Raw genomic sequence first — 20081 nt, 5'->3', positions numbered from 1 at the left:
ACCAACTGAGCTACAGAGGACCACGTACACATGAAGTCACCACCTCCACAGGTCCAGGGTTAGTGAGTGAGGAGGAGGCCATGGTACTATAATATCTGTACCTGGACAGAGAGTCTGGTGTGGACGTCCAGGACTTTGGCCTGGGCCTCAGAGAACACGTTCTCCAGCCTCTGTTCCATCATCTGCGAGAACCGACAGGAACGTGGGTCATCTCCTGGACCTACGAAGCGCAGAACTGGAACACATAGAGAACACCCATTGAGATCATAGAACATGGAGAACATTAGGGCAGAGTAACTGTAGTTCAATACTCAACCCCACATATATGAGCTGTATATGAACACAGTGCAGACTAATGTCCTGCAGTCTCCTTAATAACATGTCTTGTATATGAACACAGAGCAGACTAATGTCCTGCAGCCTCCTTAATAACATGTCTTGTATATGAACACAGAGCAGACTAATGTCCTGCAGCCTCCTTAATAACATGTCCTGTATATGAACACAGAGCAGACTAATGTCCTGCAGCCTCCTTAATAACATGTCTTGTATATGAACACAGAGCAGACTAATGTCCTGCAGCCTCCTTAATAACATGTCTTGTATATGAACACAGAGCAGACTAATGTCCTGCAGCCTCCTTAATAACATGTCTTGTATATGAACACAGAGCAGACTAATGTCCTGCAGCCTCCTTAATAACATGTCTTGTATATGAACACAGAGCAGACTAATGTCCTGCAGCCTCCTTAATAACGTGTCTTGTATATGAACACAGAGCAGACTAATGTCCTGCAGCCTCCTTAATAACATGTCTTGTATATGAACACAGAGCAGACTAATATCCTGCAGCCTCCTTAATAACATGTCTTGTATATGAACACAGAGCAGACTAATGTCCTGCAGCCTCCTTAATAACGTGTCTTGTATATGAACACAGAGCAGACTAATATCCTGCAGCCTCCTTAATAACATGCCTTGTATATGAACACAGAGCAGACTAATGTTCTGCAGCCTCCTTAATAACATGTCTTGTATATGAACACAGAGCAGACTAATGTCCTGCAGCCTCCTTAATAACGTGTCTTGTATATGAACACAGTGCAGACTAATGTCCTGCAGCCTCCTTAATAACGTGTCTTGTATATGAACACAGAGCAGACTAATGTCCTGCAGCCTCCTTAATAACGTGTCTTGTATATGAACACAGAGCAGACTAATGTCCTGCAGCCTCCTTAATAACGTGTCATGTATATGAACACAGAGCAGACTAATGTCCTGCAGCCTCCTTAATAACGTGTCTTGTATATGAACACAGTGCAGACTAATGTCCTGCAGCCTCCTTAATAACGTGTCTTGTATATGAACACAGAGCAGACTAATGTCCTGCAGCCTCCTTAATAACGTGTCTTGTATATGAACACAGAGCAGACTAATGTCCTGCAGCCTCCTTAATAACATGTCTTGTATATGAACACAGAGCAGACTAATGTCCTGCAGCCTCCTTAATAACATGTCTTGTATATGAACACAGAGCAGACTAATGTCCTGCAGCCTCCTTAATAACATGTCTTGTATATGAACACAGAGCAGACTAATGTCCTGCAGCCTCCTTAATAATGTGTCTTGTATATGAACACAGAGCAGACTAATGTCCTGCAGCCTCCTTAATAACATGTCTTGTATATGAACACAGAGCAGACTAATGTCCTGCAGCCTCCTTAATAACGTGTCTTGTATATGAACACAGAGCAGACTAATGTCCTGCAGCCTCCTTAATAACATGTCTTGTATATGAACACAGAGCAGACTAATATCCTGCAGCCTCCTTAATAACGTGTCATGTATATGAACACAGAGCAGACTAATGTCCTGCAGCCTCCTTAATAACGTGTCTTGTATATGAACACAGAGCAGACTAATGTCCTGCAGCCTCCTTAATAACATGTCTTGTATATGAACACAGAGCAGACTAATAAGTATAAGTGAAAGAAAAACAACATGATCTTAAACATATTCCTCCAGTCTAAACCATCAGACCTGTTTTGAGCTGAAGGCTGATAGCTGGGCTGGTTTTCCATGGTGCGGCTGTGTTGGGCAGCGCCGTTACCATGGGGACAAACTGTCGCACGTCACCCATCAGCCTATCCCGGCCGTAGGAGTGAAGTGCCTCGACCACCACAGAGGGCGGGTACACCATGTCTGCTCCAATTACGTGGTAGCCCACCGTCACGTTGGGAGAGCCAAACACAGTCTCCACCTGAGAGAGAGAAATAGGGATCCGTTATCAGGATCAATAAGCATGATCGATCATCTAATCAACTGGCTGGCTGTAGAGTTGTAGGAGTAGATGTTTTGACTGCTTGTGAAACAGAAGGATGGTGAGAGAGGGAGAACAAGAGAGACTAATAGAAAGAGAGAACATGGGAACATGGGAATGGGAACGGGAGACGGAATGAGAAAAGGAAGCGAAAAGAGAGTGAGCGTGAAAGCTGTACATTACACAGAGGACAGAGAGTTGTACATTACACAGAGGACAGAGAGTAGTACATTACACAGAGGACAGAGAGTAGTACATTACACAGAGGACAGAGAGTTGTACATTACACAGAGGACAGAGAGTAGTACATTACACAGAGGACAGAGAGTAGTACATTACACAGAGGACAGAGAGTAGTACATTACACAGAGGACAGAGAGTTGTACATTACACAGAGGACAGAGAGTAGTACATTACACAGAGGACAGAGAGTAGTACATTACACAGAGGACAGAGAGTTGTACATTACACAGAGGACAGAGAGTTGTACATTACACAGAGGACAGAGAGTTGTACATTACACAGAGGACAGAGAGTTGTACATTACACAGAGGACAGAGAGTTGTACATTACACAGAGGACAGAGAGTTGTACATTACACAGAGGACAGAGAGTTGTACATTACACAGAGGACAGAGAGTTGTACATTACACAGAGGACAGAGAGTTGTACATTACACAGAGGACAGAGAGTTGTACATTACACAGAGGACAGAGAGTTGTACATTACACAGAGGACAGAGAGTTGTATATTACACAGAGGACAGAGAGTTGTATATTACACAGAGGACAGAGAGTTGTACATTACACAGAGGACAGAGAGTTGTACATTACACAGAGGACAGAGAGTTGTACATTACACAGAGGACAGAGAGTTGTACATTACACAGAGGACAGAGAGTTGTATATTACACAGAGGACAGAGAGTTGTACATTACACAGAGGACAGAGAGTTGTACATTACACAGAGGACAGAGAGTTACATACAGAGGACAGAGAGTTGTACATTACACAGAGGACAGAGAGTTGTACATTACACAGAGGACAGAGAGTTGTACATTACACAGAGGACAGAGAGTTGTACATTACACAGAGGACAGGGAGCTGTAACAGTACACAGAGGACAGAGAGCTGTAACAGTACACAGAGGACAGAGAGTTGTACATTACACAGAGGACAGAGAGTTGTACATTACACAGAGGACAGAGTGTTGTACATTACACAGAGGACAGAGAGTTGTACATTACACAGAGGACAGAGAGTTGTATATTACACAGAGGACAGAGAGTTGTATATTACACAGAGGACAGAGAGTTGTACATTACACAGAGGACAGAGAGTTGTACATTACACAGAGGACAGAGAGTTGTACATTACACAGAGGACAGAGAGTTGTACATTACACAGAGGACGGGGAGCTGTAACAGTACACAGAGGACAGAGAGCTGTAACAGTACACAGAGGACAGAGAGTTGTACATTACACAGAGGACAGAGAGTTGTACATTACACAGAGGACAGAGTGTTGTACATTACACAGAGGACAGAGAGTTGTACATTACACAGAGGACAGAGAGTTGTATATTACACAGAGGACAGAGAGTTGTACATTACACAGAGGACAGAGTGTTGTACATTACACAGAGGACAGAGAGTTGTACATTACACAGAGGACAGAGAGTTGTACATTACACAGAGGACAGAGAGTTGTACATTACACAGAGGACAGAGAGTTGTACATTACACAGAGGACAGAGAGTTGTACATTACACAGAGGACAGAGAGTTGTACATTACACAGAGGACAGAGAGTTGTACATTACACAGAGGACAGAGAGTTGTACATTACACAGAGGACAGAGAGTTGTACATTACACAGAGGACAGGGAGCTGTAACAGTACACAGAGGACAGAGAGTTGTACATTACACAGAGGACAGAGAGTTGTACATTACACAGAGGACAGAGAGTTGTACATTACACAGAGGACAGAGAGTAGTACATTACACAGAGGACAGAGAGTAGTACATTACACAGAGGACAGAGAGTTGTACATTACACAGAGGACAGAGAGTTGTACATTACACAGAGGACAGAGAGTTGTACATTACACAGAGGACAGAGAGTTGTACATTACACAGAGGACAGAGAGTTGTACATTACACAGAGGACAGAGAGTTGTACATTACACAGAGGACAGAGAGTTGTACATTACACAGAGGACAGAGAGTTGTACATTACACAGAGGACAGAGAGTTGTACATTACACAGAGGACAGAGAGTTGTACATTACACAGAGGACAGAGAGTTGTACATTACACAGAGGACAGAGAGTTGTATATTACACAGAGGACAGAGAGTTGTATATTACACAGAGGACAGAGAGTTGTACATTACACAGAGGACAGAGAGTTGTACATTACACAGAGGACAGAGAGTTGTACATTACACAGAGGACAGAGAGTTGTACATTACACAGAGGACAGAGAGTTGTATATTACACAGAGGACAGAGAGTTGTACATTACACAGAGGACAGAGAGTTGTACATTACACAGAGGACAGAGAGTTGTACATTACACAGAGGACAGAGAGTTGTACATTACACAGAGGACAGAGAGTTGTACATTACACAGAGGACAGAGAGTTGTACATTACACAGAGGACAGGGAGCTGTAACAGTACACAGAGGACAGAGAGCTGTAACAGTACACAGAGGACAGAGAGTTGTACATTACACAGAGGACAGAGAGTTGTACATTACACAGAGGACAGAGTGTTGTACATTACACAGAGGACAGAGAGTTGTACATTACACAGAGGACAGAGAGTTGTATATTACACAGAGGACAGAGAGTTGTATATTACACAGAGGACAGAGAGTTGTACATTACACAGAGGACAGAGAGTTGTACATTACACAGAGGACAGAGAGTTGTACATTACACAGAGGACAGAGAGTTGTACATTACACAGAGGACGGGGAGCTGTAACAGTACACAGAGGACAGAGAGCTGTAACAGTACACAGAGGACAGAGAGTTGTACATTACACAGAGGACAGAGAGTTGTACATTACACAGAGGACAGAGTGTTGTACATTACACAGAGGACAGAGAGTTGTACATTACACAGAGGACAGAGAGTTGTATATTACACAGAGGACAGAGAGTTGTACATTACACAGAGGACAGAGTGTTGTACATTACACAGAGGACAGAGAGTTGTACATTACACAGAGGACAGAGAGTTGTACATTACACAGAGGACAGAGAGTTGTACATTACACAGAGGACAGAGAGTTGTACATTACACAGAGGACAGAGAGTTGTACATTACACAGAGGACAGAGAGTTGTACATTACACAGAGGACAGAGAGTTGTACATTACACAGAGGACAGAGAGTTGTACATTACACAGAGGACAGAGAGTTGTACATTACACAGAGGACAGGGAGCTGTAACAGTACACAGAGGACAGAGAGTTGTACATTACACAGAGGACAGAGAGTTGTACATTACACAGAGGACAGAGAGTTGTACATTACACAGAGGACAGGGAGCTGTAACAGTACACAGAGGACAGAGATCTGTAACAGTACACAGAGGACAGAGATCTGTAACAGTACACAGAGGATAGAGAGCTGTAACAGTACACAGAGGATAGAGAGCTGTGTGTGGGAGGTGTGTCTGTTTCTGTGACAGAGGTAGAGAGAGAGGTAGAGAGAGAGGTAGAGAGAGAGAGGTAGAGAGAGAGGGGTAGAGAGAGGGGTAGAGAGAGAGAGAGAGAGAGGTAGAGAGAGAGTTTGTGTGAGAGAGGTGAAACAGATCAAATCCCTCATCCTTTGATGACAGACAGTCCCCTTGGTTACCACACTGAGAGCCCATACAGTCTTGATATTACCATGAGTCAACAGTATTCCCCTCACAATCCATCCTTGTTATGAACGGACCCATTCACCATCACTACACCAGCCCAGCCGTTATTCAAAGACTGGGTTTCAGCAAACGTCGCTGAGTGGTAACGTACCCTGCTAAGTCATTCTGGCCGATGTGAAAGACCATCAATGGATTATCTAGAAGGACTTCAGTCAGTTCAGCATTCCAATCTTTTCACCTCAATGAAAATCTTTCATTTAATGGCCAGAAGCTTTCACTTTGATACAATAGCTTTCCTCTGGTCTTGCCAAATGAAAGTCATTTAGCCTGCTGCTCCTCATGGTTCTTTCCGGCCTTCCCCCTCTATATTGTTCCTAGTAACCATCTCTGCTCTGTAATTAAAAACAAACAAAACATTTTCCCCTGGGACTGACCGTAAAATAAACATTTACTCATATTTAGATTAGTGACAACCCAGCTAGCACATTTGGTTCCTTGGAAGTTGTGGGAACATATATGTTTGCCGGTTCTGGAAACATACATTTTAAGGTTGCAAGGAGGTTCTCAGAACATTTTACTATGGTTCCCTGAAAGCTTTCATCAACATTCTGAGAACAGAAATTATAGTTTATTTGAAGGTAATTAACTGTTTAGATCTCTAAGCATAGATAGGAGACATGGAAATGCATTTGCTCAGGCATTAATCATGCAAGCACATTTATTTTTATGGCACCACGTCAGTGAGATTTGAACCTATGATCTTCTGTTCTCTATGTATGGAATTAGTCCACTGCACCACCCTAGAATCGAGCTATGATGCTATGTTTTTTACTAATGCAAAGCAGTTCATTTCAGTCTATTTAAACAGACCCCATTTCAAAGGAAACAAGCACTCATTAAGATCAGGTGTGGCCAATAAGTGTGCACGGCCAACGCACTTAACAAGATATAGGATAGAATGAGAACAGAATGCATATGTTTTAAAATAACATTCTCAGAATGTTCTTTGAACGTTAATGTTTTCTTTTAGTTTTTTATGGAAAGTTTTCTTAATGTTGTGAGAACATGACTTTAAATAGAACCACGAGGAAACCTGCAGAAAATGTTATGCTGAAGTACTGAAATCCCACAGAAGAACGTTATTTCTTAATGTTCTCTGAACAATTTGAGAACATTACTTGAAATAGAACCATGAGGAAACGTTATGCTGAAGTACTGAAATTCCCACCTAAGAAACATAATGGTTCTCAGAACGTTGTGTGCTAGCTGGGTATCCTGCACGATTCCCAGAGCATTGGGAAGGTTGTATGCAAAATAACCATAGGACAACCACGCTCTCACCAAGCTTTAAGAAACATATGGTTCTCAGAACACTATGTGCTAGCTGGAAAGTGCTACAGCGCAAGAGAGAGACAGAGGTAGAGAAAGAGAGGGAAAGAGGTAGAGAAAGAGAGAGAAAAAGAGATATAGAGAGAGTGAGAAAGAACAGAGGAGAGAGAGAGAGGGAGAGAGCCTGGACTTCCAACCCCAGGTGGTGAGGGTAGGCAACATCACCTCCGCCACACTGACCCTCAACACGGGGGTCCCACAGGGGTGTGTGCTTAGTCCCCTACTGTACTCCCAGGTCACACACGACTGCGTGGCCATGCACGACTCCAACACAATCATCAAGTTTGCTCACGACACCGACGGTAGTAGGCCTGATCACCGGCGATGATGAGAAAGCCTACAGGGAGGAGGTCAGTGACCTGGCAGTGTGGTGCCGGGACAACAACCTCTCCCTCAACATCAGTCAGACCAAGGAGCTGATGGTGGACTACAGGAAACAGAGGCGGGAGGACGCCCCCATACACATCGGCAGGGCTGCAGTAAAGTGGGTCTAAAGCTCCAAGTTCCTCGGTGTCCAAATCCCTAATGACATAAATGGTTCACTTACTGCCAGGTCACTGACCTCCTCCCTGTAGGCACAGCTGTGAAGAAAGCACAACAGCACCTCTTCCCACTCAGGAAAAATAAAAGGTTCTACAACTGCACCAACTGTTCTGCCTACAGCTATGGAACCCTGACCTGTTCACCGGACGTGCTACCTGTCCCAGACCTGCTGTTTTCAACTCTCTAGAGACAGCAGAAGCGGTAGAGATACTCTGAATGATCGGCTATGTAAAGCCAACTGACATTTACTCCTGAGGTGCTGACCTGTTGCACCCTCAACAACCACTGTGATTATTATTATTTGACCCTGCTGGTCATCAATGAACATTTGAACATCTTGGCTATGTTCTGTTATAATCTCCACCCGGCACAGCCAGAAGAGGACTGGCCACCCCTCATAGCCTGGTTCCTCTCTAGGTTTCTTCCTAGGTTCTGGCCTTTCTAGGGAGTTTTTCCTAGCCTAACCTCTACAGTCATGGCCAAAAGTTTTGAGAATGACACAAATATTAATTTTCACAAAGTTTGCTGCTCAGTGTCTTTAGATATTTTTGTCAGATGTTACTATGGAATACTGAAGTATAATAACAATCATTTCATAAGTGTCAAAGGCTTTTATTGACAATTACATGAAGTTAATGCTAAGAGTCAATATTTGAGTGTTGACCCTTCTTTTTCAAGACCTCTGCAATCTGCCCTGGCATGCAGTCAATGAACTTCTGGGCCACATGTGTTGGTACCATTCTTTATTCATGGCTGTGTTCTTAGGCAAAATTGTGAGTGAGCCCACTCCCTTGGCTGAGAAGCAACCCCACACATGAATGGTCTCAGGATGCTTTACTGTTGGCATGACACAGGACTGATGGTAGCGCTCACCTTGTCTTCTCCGGACAAGCTTTTTTCAGGATGCACCAAACAATCGGAAAGGGGATTCATCAGAGAAAATGACTTTACCCCAGTCCTCAGCAGTCCAATCCCTGTACCTTTTGCAGAATATCAGTCTTTCCCTGATGTTTTTCCTGGAGAGAAGTGGCTTCTTTGCTGCCCTTCTTGACAGTTGTGGCCAAAAAGTTTTGAGAATGACACAAGTATTAATTTTCACAAAGTCTGCTGCCTCAGTTTGTATGATGGCAATTTGCATGTACTCAATTCATTGCAAAGTCCGTCTTTGCCATACAAATGAACTGAATCCCCAAAAAACATTTCCACTGCATTTCAGCTCTGCCACAAAAGAACCAGCTGACATCATGTCAGTGATTCTCTCGTTAACACAGGTGTGAGTGTTGATGAGGACAAGGCTGGAGATCACTCTGTCATGCTGATTGAGTTCGATTAACAGACTGGAAGCTTCAAAAGGAAGGTGGTGCTTGGAGTCGTTGTTCTTCCTCTGTCAACCATGCGAAACACGTGCCGTCATCATTGCTTTGCACAAAAAGGGCTTCACAGGCAAGGATATTGCTGCCAATAAGATTGAACCTAAATCAACCATTTATCGGATCATCAAGAACTTCAAGGAGAGCGGTTCAATTGTTGTGAAGAAGGCTTCAGGGCGCCCAAGGAAGTCCAGCAAGCGCCAGGACCGTCTCCTAAAGTTGATTCAGCTGCGGGATCGGGTAACCACCAGTACAGAGCTTGCTCAGGAATGGCAGCAGGGAGGTGTGAGTGCATCAGTGGCACAGTGAGGTGTAGACTTTTGGAGGATGGCCTGGTGTATAAAAGGCGGTGTGAAAGGAAGGCCTGAAAAATCGTTAGACTCCAGCCACCCAAGACTGTTCTCTCCGCACAGCACGTGGTACCGGTACCCCTATACATATCTACCTCTATCACTCCAGTATCCCTGCACATTGTTAATATGGTACTGACCTTGTATATAGTCACCTTACCCCTATACATATCTACCTCTATCACTCCAGTATCCCTGCACATTGTTAATATGGTACTGACCCTGTATATAGTCACCTTACCCCTATACATATCTACCTCTATCACTCCAGTATCCCTGCACATTGTTAATATGGTACTGTCCCTGTATATAGTCACCTTACCCCTATACATATCTACCTCTATCACTCCAGTATCCCTGCACATTGTTAATATGGTACTGAACTGACCCTGTATATAGTCACCTTACCCCTATACATATCTACCTCTATCACTCCAGTATCCCTGCACATTGTTAATATGGTACTGACCCTGTATATAGTCACCTTACCCCTATACATATCTACCTCTATCACTCCAGTATCCCTGCACATTGTTAATATGGTACTGACCTTGTATATAGTTACCTTATCCCTATACATATATACCTCTATCACTCCAGTATCCCTGCACATTGTAAATATGGTACTGACCCTGTATATAGTCACCTTACCCCTATACATATATACCTCTATCACTCCAGTATCCCTGCACATTGTTAATATGGTACTGACCCTGTATATAGTCACCTTACCCCTATACATATATACCTCTATCACTCCAGTATCCCTGCACATTGTAAATATGGTACTGACCCTGTATATAGTCACCTTACCCCTATACATATCTACCTCTATCACTCCAGTATCCCTGCACATTGTTAATATGGTATAGGAACTGACCCTGTATATAGTCACCTTACCCTATACATATCTACCTCTATCACTCCAGTATCCCTGCACATTGTTAATATGGTACTGACCCTGTATAGAGTCACCTTACCCCTATACATATCTACCCTCTATCACTCCAGTATCCCTGCACATTGTTAATATGGTACTGACCCTGTATATAGTCACCTTACCCCTATACATATCTACCTCTATCACTCCAGTATCCCTGCACATTGTTAATATGGTACTGACCCTGTATATAGTCACCTTACCCCTATACATATCTACCTCTATCACTCCAGTATCCCTGCACATTGTTAATATGGTACTGACCCTGTATATAGTTCACCATTACCCTATACATATCTACCTCTATCACTCCAGTATCCCTGCACATTGTTAATATGGTACTGACCCTGTATATAGTCACCTTAACCCCTATACATATCTACCTCTATCACTCCAGTATCCCTGCACATTGTTAATATGGTACTGACCCTGTATATAGTCACCTTACCCCTATACATATCTACCTCTATCACTCCAGTATCCCTGCACATTGTTAATATGGTACTGACCCTGTATATAGTCACCTTACCCCTATACATATCTACCTCTATCACTCCAGTATCCCTGCACATTGTTAATATGGTACTGACCCTGTATATATTGTCACCTTACCCCTATACATATCTACCTCTATCACTCCAGTATCCCTGCACATTGTTAATATGGTACTGACCCAGTATATAGTCACCTTACCCCTATACATATCTACCTCTATCACTCCAGTATCCCTGCACATTGTTAATATGGTACTGACCCTGTATATAGTTACCTTACCCCTATACATATCTACCTCTATCACTCCAGTATCCCTGCACATTGTTAATATGGTACTGACCCTGTATATAGTCACCTTACCCCTATACATATCTACCTCTATCACTCCAGTATCCCTGCACATTGTTAATATGGTACTGACCTTGTATATAGTCACCTTACGCCTATACATATCTACCTCTATCACTCCAGTATCCCTGCACATTGTTAATATGGTACTGACCCTGTATATAGTTACATTACCCCTATACATATATACCTCTATCACTCCAGTATCCCTGCACATTGTTAATATGGTACTGACCTTGTATATAGTCACCTTACACCTATACATATCTACCTCTATCACTCCAGTATCCCTGCACATTGTTAATATGGTACTGACCTTGTATATAGTCACCTTACCCCATACATATCTACCTCTATCACTCCAGTATCCTGCACATTGTTAATATGGTACTGACCTGTATATAGTCACCTTACCCCTATACATATCTACCCATCACTCCGTATCCCTGCACATTGTAATATCTAACTGACCATGTATATAGTCACCTTACCCCTATACATATCTACCTCTATCTCCAGTATCCCTGCACATTGTAATATGGTACTGACCTGTATATAGTCACCTTACCCCTATACATATCTACCTCTATCACTCCAGTATCCCTGCACATTGTTAATATGGTACTGACCCTGTATATAGTCACCTTACCCCTATACATATCTACCTCTATCACTCCAGTATCCCTGCACATTGTTAATATGGTACTGACCCTGTATATAGTCACCTTACACCTATACATATCTACCTCTATCACTCCAGTATCCCTGCACATTGTTAATATGGTACTGACCCTGTATATAGTCACCTTACACCTATACATATCTACCTCTATCACTCCAGTATCCCTGCACATTGTTAATATGGTACTGACCCTGTATATAGTCACCTTACCCCTATACATATCTACCTCTATCACTCCAGTATCCCTGCACATTGTTAATATGGTACTGACCCTGTATATAGTCACCTTACCCCTATACATATATACCTCTATCACTCCAGTATCCCTGCACATTGTTAATATGGTACTGACCCTGTATATAGTCACCTTACCCCTATACATATCTACCTCTATCACTCCAGTATCCCTGCACATTGTTAATATGGGTACTGACCCTGTATATAGTCACCTACCCCTATCTATCACTCCAGTATCCCTGCACATTGTTAATATGGTACTGACCCTGTATATAGTCACCTTACCCCTATACATATCTACCTCTATCACTCCAGTATCCCTGTACATTGTTAATATGGTATAGGAACTGACCCTGTATATAGTCACCTTACCCCTATACATATCTACCTCTATCACTCCAGTATCCCTGCACATTGTTAATATGGTACTGACCCTGTATATAGTCACCTTACCCTATACATATCTACCTCTATCACTCCCGTATCCCTGCACATTGTTAATATGGTACTGACCCTGTATATAGTCACCTTACCCCTATACATATATACCTCTATCACTCCAGTATCCCTGCACATTGTTAATATGGTACTGACCCTGTATATAGTCACCTTACCCCTATACATATCTACCTCTATCACTCCAGTATCCCTGCACATTGTTAATATGGTACTGACCCTGTATATAGTCACCTTACCCCCTATACATATCTACCTCTATCACTCCAGTATCCCTGCACATTGTTAATATGGTACTGACCCTGTATATAGTCACCTTACCCCTATACATATATACCTCTATCACTCCAGTATCCCTGCACATTGTTAATATGGTACTGACCTTGTATATAGTCACCTTACCCCTATACATATCTACCTCTATCACTCCAGTATCCCTGCACATTGTTAATATGGTACTGACCCTGTATATAGTCACCTTACCCCTATACATATCTACCTCTATCACTCCAGTATCCCTGCACATTGTTAATATGGTACTGACCCTGTATATAGTCACCTTACCCCTATACATATCTACCTCTATCACTCCAGTATCCCTGCACATTGTTAATATGGTACTGTCCCTGTATATAGTCACCTTACCCCTATACATATATACCTCTATCACTCCAGTATCCCTGCACATTGTTAATATGGTACTGACCCTGTATATAGTCACCTTACCCCTATACATATCTACCTCTATCACTCCAGTATCCCTGCACATTGTAAATATCTTACTGACCCTGTATATAGTCACCTTACCCCTATACATATCTACCTCTATCACTCCAGTATCCCTGCACATTGTTAATATGGTACTGACCCTGTATATAGTCACCTTACCCCTATACATATCTACCTCTATCACTCCAGTATCCCTGCACATTGTAATATGGTACTGACCCTGTATATAGTCACCTTACCCCTATACATATCTACCTCTATCACTCCAGTATCCCTGCACATTGTAATATGGTACTGACCCTGTATATAGTCACCTTACCCCTATACATATCTACCTCTATCACTCCAGTATCCCTGCACATTGTTAATATGGTACTGACCCTGTATATAGTCACCTTACCCCTATACATATCTACCTCTATCACTCCAGTATCCTGCACATTGTTAATATAGTACTGACCCTGTATATAGTCACCTTACACCTATACATATCTACCTCTATCACTCCAGTATCCCTGCACATTGTTAATATGGTACTGACCCTGTATATAGTCACCTTATCCCTATACATATCTACCTCTATCACTCCAGTATCCCTGCACATTGTTATATGGTACTGAACCCTGTATATAGTCACCTTACCCCTATACATATCTACCTCTATCACTCCAGTATCCCTGCACATTGTAATATCGGTACTGACCCTGTAGTATAGTCACCTTACCCCTATACATATCTACCTCTATCACTCCAGTATCCCTGCACATTGTTAATATGGTACTGACCCTGTATATAGTCACCTTACCCCTATACATATCTACCTCTATCACTCCAGTATCCCTGCACATTGTTAATATGGTACTGACCCTGTATATAGTCACCTTACCCCTATACATATCTACCTCTATCACTCCAGTATCCCTGCACATTGTAAATATGGTACTGACCCTGTATATAGTCACCTTACCCCTATACATATCTACCTCTATCACTCCAGTATCCCTGCACATTGTTAATATGGTACTGACCCTGTATATAGTCACCTTACCCCTATACATATCTACCTCTATCACTCCAGTATCCCTGCACATTGTTAATATGGTACTGACCCCTGTATATAGTCCACCTTACCCCTATACATATCTACCTCTATCACTCCAGTATCCCTGCACATTGTTAATATGGTACTGACCCTGTATATATGTCACCTTACCCTATACTATCTAACTCTATCACTCCAGTATCCCTGCACATTGTTAATATGGTACAACCTGTATATAGTCACCTTACCATATACATATCTACCTCTATCATCAGTATCCCTGCACATTGTTAATATGGTACTGACCCGGTATAGTCACCTTACCTCCCTAATATCTACCTCTATCACTCCAGTATCCCTGCACATTGTTAATATTACTGACCCTGTATTAGTCACCTTACCCCTATACATATATACCTCTATCACTCAGTATCCTGCACATGAAATATTACTGACCTGTATATAGTCACCTTACCCCTATACATATCTACCTCTATCACTCCAGTATCCCTGCACATGGTAATATGGTACTGACCCCTGTATATAGTACCTACCCCTATACATATCTACCTCTATCACTCCAGTATCCCTGCCACATTGTAAATATCTTACTGACCTGTATATAGTCACCCTTACCCCTAACATATCTACCTCTATCACTCCAGTATCCCTGCACATTGTTAATATGGTATGACTGACCCTGATATAGTCACCTTACCCCTATACATATCTACCTCTATACCCAGTATCCCTGCACATTGTTTAATATCTTACTGACCCTGTATATAGTGCACCTTACCCCTATACATATCTACCTCTATCACTCCAGTATCCTGCACATTGTAAATATGGTACTGACCTGTATATAGTCACCTTACCCCCTATACATATTACCTCTATCAGATCCAGTATCCTGCACATTGTTAATATGTTACTGAACCTGTATATAGTCACCTTACCCCTATACATATCTACCTCTATCACTCCAGTATCCCTGCACATTGTTAATATGGTACTGACCCTGTATATAGTCACCTTACCCCTATACATATCTACCTCTATCACTCCAGTATCCCTGCACATTGTAAATATCTTACTGACCCTGTATATAGTCACCTTACCCCTATACATATCTACCTCTATCACTCCAGTATCCCTGCACATTGTAAATATGGTACTGACCCTGTATATAGTCACCTTACCCCTATACATATCTACCTCTATCACTCCAGTATCCCTGCATATTGTAAATATCTTACTGACCCTGTATATAGTCACCTTACCCCTATACATATCTACCTCTATCACTCCAGTATCCCTGCACATTGTTAATATGGTACTGAACTGACCCTGTATATAGTCACCTTACCCCATACATATCTACCTCTATCACTCCAGTATCCCTGCACATTGTTAATATGGTACTGACCCTGTATATAGTTACCTTACCCCTATACATATCTACCTCTATCACTCCAGTATCCCTGCACATTGTAAATATCTTACTGACCCTGTATATAGTCACCTTACCCCTATACATATCTACCTCTATCACTCCAGTATCCCTGCACATTGTAAATATCTTACTGACTCTGTATATAGTCACCTTACCCCTATACATATCTACCTCTATCACTCCAGTATCCCTGCACATTGTAAATATGGTACTGACCCTGTATATAGTTACCTTACCCCTATACATATCTACCTCTATCACTCCAGTATCCCTGCACATTGTAAATATCTTACTGACCCTGTATATAGTCACCTTACCCCTATACATATCTACCTCTATCACTCCAGTATCCCTGCACATTGTAAATATCTTACTGACCCTGTATATAGTCACCTTACCCCTATACATATCTACCTCTATCACTCCAGTATCCCTGCACATTGTTAATATGGTACTGACCCTGTATATAGTCACATTACCCCTATACATATCTACCTCTATCACTCCAGTATCCCTGCACATTGTAAATATGGTACTGAACCTGTATATAGTCACCTTACCCCTATACATATCTACCTCTATCACTCCAGTATCCCTGCACATTGTAAATATGGTACTGACCCTGTATATAGTCACCTTACCCCTATACATATATACCTCTATCACTCCAGTATCCCTGCACATTGTTAATATGGTACTGACCCTGTATATAGTCACCTTACCCCTATACATATCTACCTCTATCACTCCAGTATCCCTGCACATTGTTAATATGGTACTGACCCTGTATATAGTCACCTTACCCCTATACATATCTACCTCTATCACTCCAGTATCCCTGCACATTGTTAATATGGTACTGACCCTGTATATAGTCACCTTACCCCTATACATATCTACCTCTATCACTCCAGTATCCCTGCACATTGTTAATATGGTACTGACCCTGTATATAGTCACCTTACCCCTATACATATCTACCTCTATCACTCCAGTATCCCTGCACATTGTTAATATGGTACTGAACTGACCCTGTATATAGTCACCTACCCCTATACATATCTACCTCTATCACTCCAGTATCCCTGCACATTGTTAATATGGTACTGACCCTGTATATAGTCACCTTACCCCTATACATATCTACCTCTATCACTCCAGTATCCCTGCACATTGTAAATATGGTACAAACCCTGTATATAGTCACCTTACCCCTATACATATCTACCTCTATCACTCCAGTATCCCTGCACATTGTTAATATGGTACTGACCCTGTATATAGTCACATTACCCCTATACATATCTACCTCTATCACTCCAGTATCCCTGCACATTGTAAATATGGTACTGAACCTGTATATAGTCACCTTACCCCTATACATATCTACCTCTATCACTCCAGTATCCCTGCACATTGTTAATATGGTACTGACCCTGTATATAGTTACCTTACCCCTATACATATCTACCTCTATCACTCCAGTATCCCTGCACATTGTAAATATCTTACTGACCTTGTATATAGTCACCTTACCCCTATACATATCTACCTCTATCACTCCAGTATCCCTGCACATTGTTAATATGGTACTGAACTGACCCTGTATATAGTCACCTTACCCCTATACATATCTACCTCTATCACTCCAGTATCCCTGCACATTGTTAATATCTTACTGACCCTGTATATAGTCACCTTACCCCTATACATATCTACCTCTATCACTCCAGTATCCCCTGCACATTGTAAAATATGGTACTGACCCCTGTATATAGTCACCTTACCCATATAATATATACCTCTATCACTCCAGTATCCCTGCACCTGTTAATATGGTTACTGACACTGTATATAGTCACCTTACCCCTATATCATATCTACCCTCTATCACTCCAGGTATCCCTGCAAATTGTTAATATGGTACTGACCCTGTATATAGTCACCTTACCCTATACATATCTACCTCCATCACTCCAGTATCCCTGCACATTGTAAATCTCTACTGACCCTGTATATAGTCACCTTACCCCTATACATATTACCTCTATCACGCCAGTATCCCTGCACATGTAAAGTATGGTACGACCCTGTATATAGTCACCTTACCCCTATACATATCTACCTCTATCACTCCAGTATCCCTGCACATTGTAAATATCTTACTGACCCTGTATATAGTCACCTTACCCCTATACATATCTACCTCTATCACTCCAGTATCCCTGCACATTGTTAATATGGTACTGAACTGACCCTGTATATAGTCACCTTTTACCCCATACTATCTACCTCTATCACTCCAGTATCCCTGCACATTGTTAATATGGTACTGACCCTGTATATAGTTACCTACCCCCTATACATATCTACCTCTATCACTCCAGTATCCCTGCACATGTGTAAATATCTTACTGACCCTGTATATAGTCACCTTACCCCTATACATATCTACCTCTATCACTCCAGTATCCCTGCACATTGTATAATATCTTACTGACTCTGATATAGTCACCTTACCCCTATACATATCTACCTCTATCACTCCAGTATCCCTGCACATTGTTAATATGGTTACTGACCCTGTATATAGTTACCTTACCCCCTATACATATCTACCTCTATCACTCCAGTATCCCTGCACATTGTAATATCTTACTGACCCTGTATATAGTCACCTTACCCCTATACATATCTACCTCTATCACTCCAGTATCTCCTGCACATTGTAAATATCTTACTGACCCTGTATATAGTCACCTTACCCCCTATACCTATCTACCTCTATAACTCCAGTATCCCTGCACATTGTTAATATGTACGACCCTGTATATAGTCACCTTACCCCATATACATATCTACCTCTATCACTCCAGTAATCCCTGCACATTGTAATATGGTACTGACACCTGTATATAGTCACCTACCCCTATACATATCTACCTCTATCACTCCAGTATCCCTGCACATTGTAAATATGGTACTGACCCTGTATATAGTCACCTTACCCCTATACATATCTACCTCTATCACTCCAGTATCCCTGCACATTGTTAAATATGGTACTGACCCTGTATATAGTCACCTACCCTATACATATATCCCTCTATCACTCCAGTATCCCTGCACAGTTGTTAATATGGTATGGACCTGATATAGTCACCTTACCCCTATACATATCTACCTCTATCACTCCAGTATCCCTGCACATTGTTAATATGGTCCTGACCCTGTATATAGTCACCTTACCCCTATACATATCACCTCTATCACTCCAGTATCCCTGCACATTGTTAATATGGTACTGACCCTGTATATAGTCACCTTACCCCTATACATATCTACCTCTATCACTCCAGTATCCCTGCACATTGTTAATATGGTACTGACCCTGATATAGTCACCTTACCCCTATACATATCTACCTCTATCACTCCATATCCCTGCACATTGTTAATATGGTACAAACCCTGTATATAGTCACCTTACCCCTATACATATCTACCTCTATCACTCCAGTATCCCTGCACTGTGTTAATATGGTACTGACCCTGTATATAGTCACATTACCCCTATACATACTACCTCTATCACTCCAGTATCCCTGCACATTGTAAATAGGTACTGAACCTGTATATAGTCCCTTACCCCTATACATATCTACCTCTATCACTCCATATCCCTGCACATTGTAAATATGGTACTGACCCTGTATATAGTCACCTTACCCCTATACATATCTACCTCTATCACTCCCAGTATCCCTGCCACATTGTTAATATGGTACTGACTGACCCTGTATATAGTCACCTACCCCTATACATCTACCTCTATCACTCCAGTATCCCCTG

The 20081-nt window shown here is 42.0% G+C and overlaps 1 protein-coding gene across 4 annotated transcripts in view; it reads right to left on the bottom strand.

Annotated features, from left to right (window-relative positions):
* LOC115166846 (UPF0606 protein KIAA1549L) overlaps positions 1-20081 on the bottom strand; it is a 155350-nt gene that overhangs the window by 71654 nt on the left and 63615 nt on the right. For all 4 annotated transcript variants that reach the window (XM_029720717.1, XM_029720718.1, XM_029720721.1 and 1 more), the window contains 2 exons: positions 2041-2260; positions 102-235 (listed from right to left, as the gene is read on the bottom strand). In XM_029720717.1, coding sequence (XP_029576577.1) covers positions 102-235; positions 2041-2260 — 354 coding nt within the window. The remainder of the gene's footprint in view (positions 1-101; positions 236-2040; positions 2261-20081) is intronic.

The sequence above is a fragment of the Salmo trutta genome, chromosome 29, assembly GCF_901001165.1.
Source record: "Salmo trutta chromosome 29, fSalTru1.1, whole genome shotgun sequence".
In the NCBI taxonomy this organism is placed as follows: Eukaryota; Metazoa; Chordata; class Actinopteri; order Salmoniformes; family Salmonidae; genus Salmo; species Salmo trutta.
Note: the sequence above shows the minus strand (reverse complement) of the source record. Positions and strands in the feature narration are given on the sequence as shown.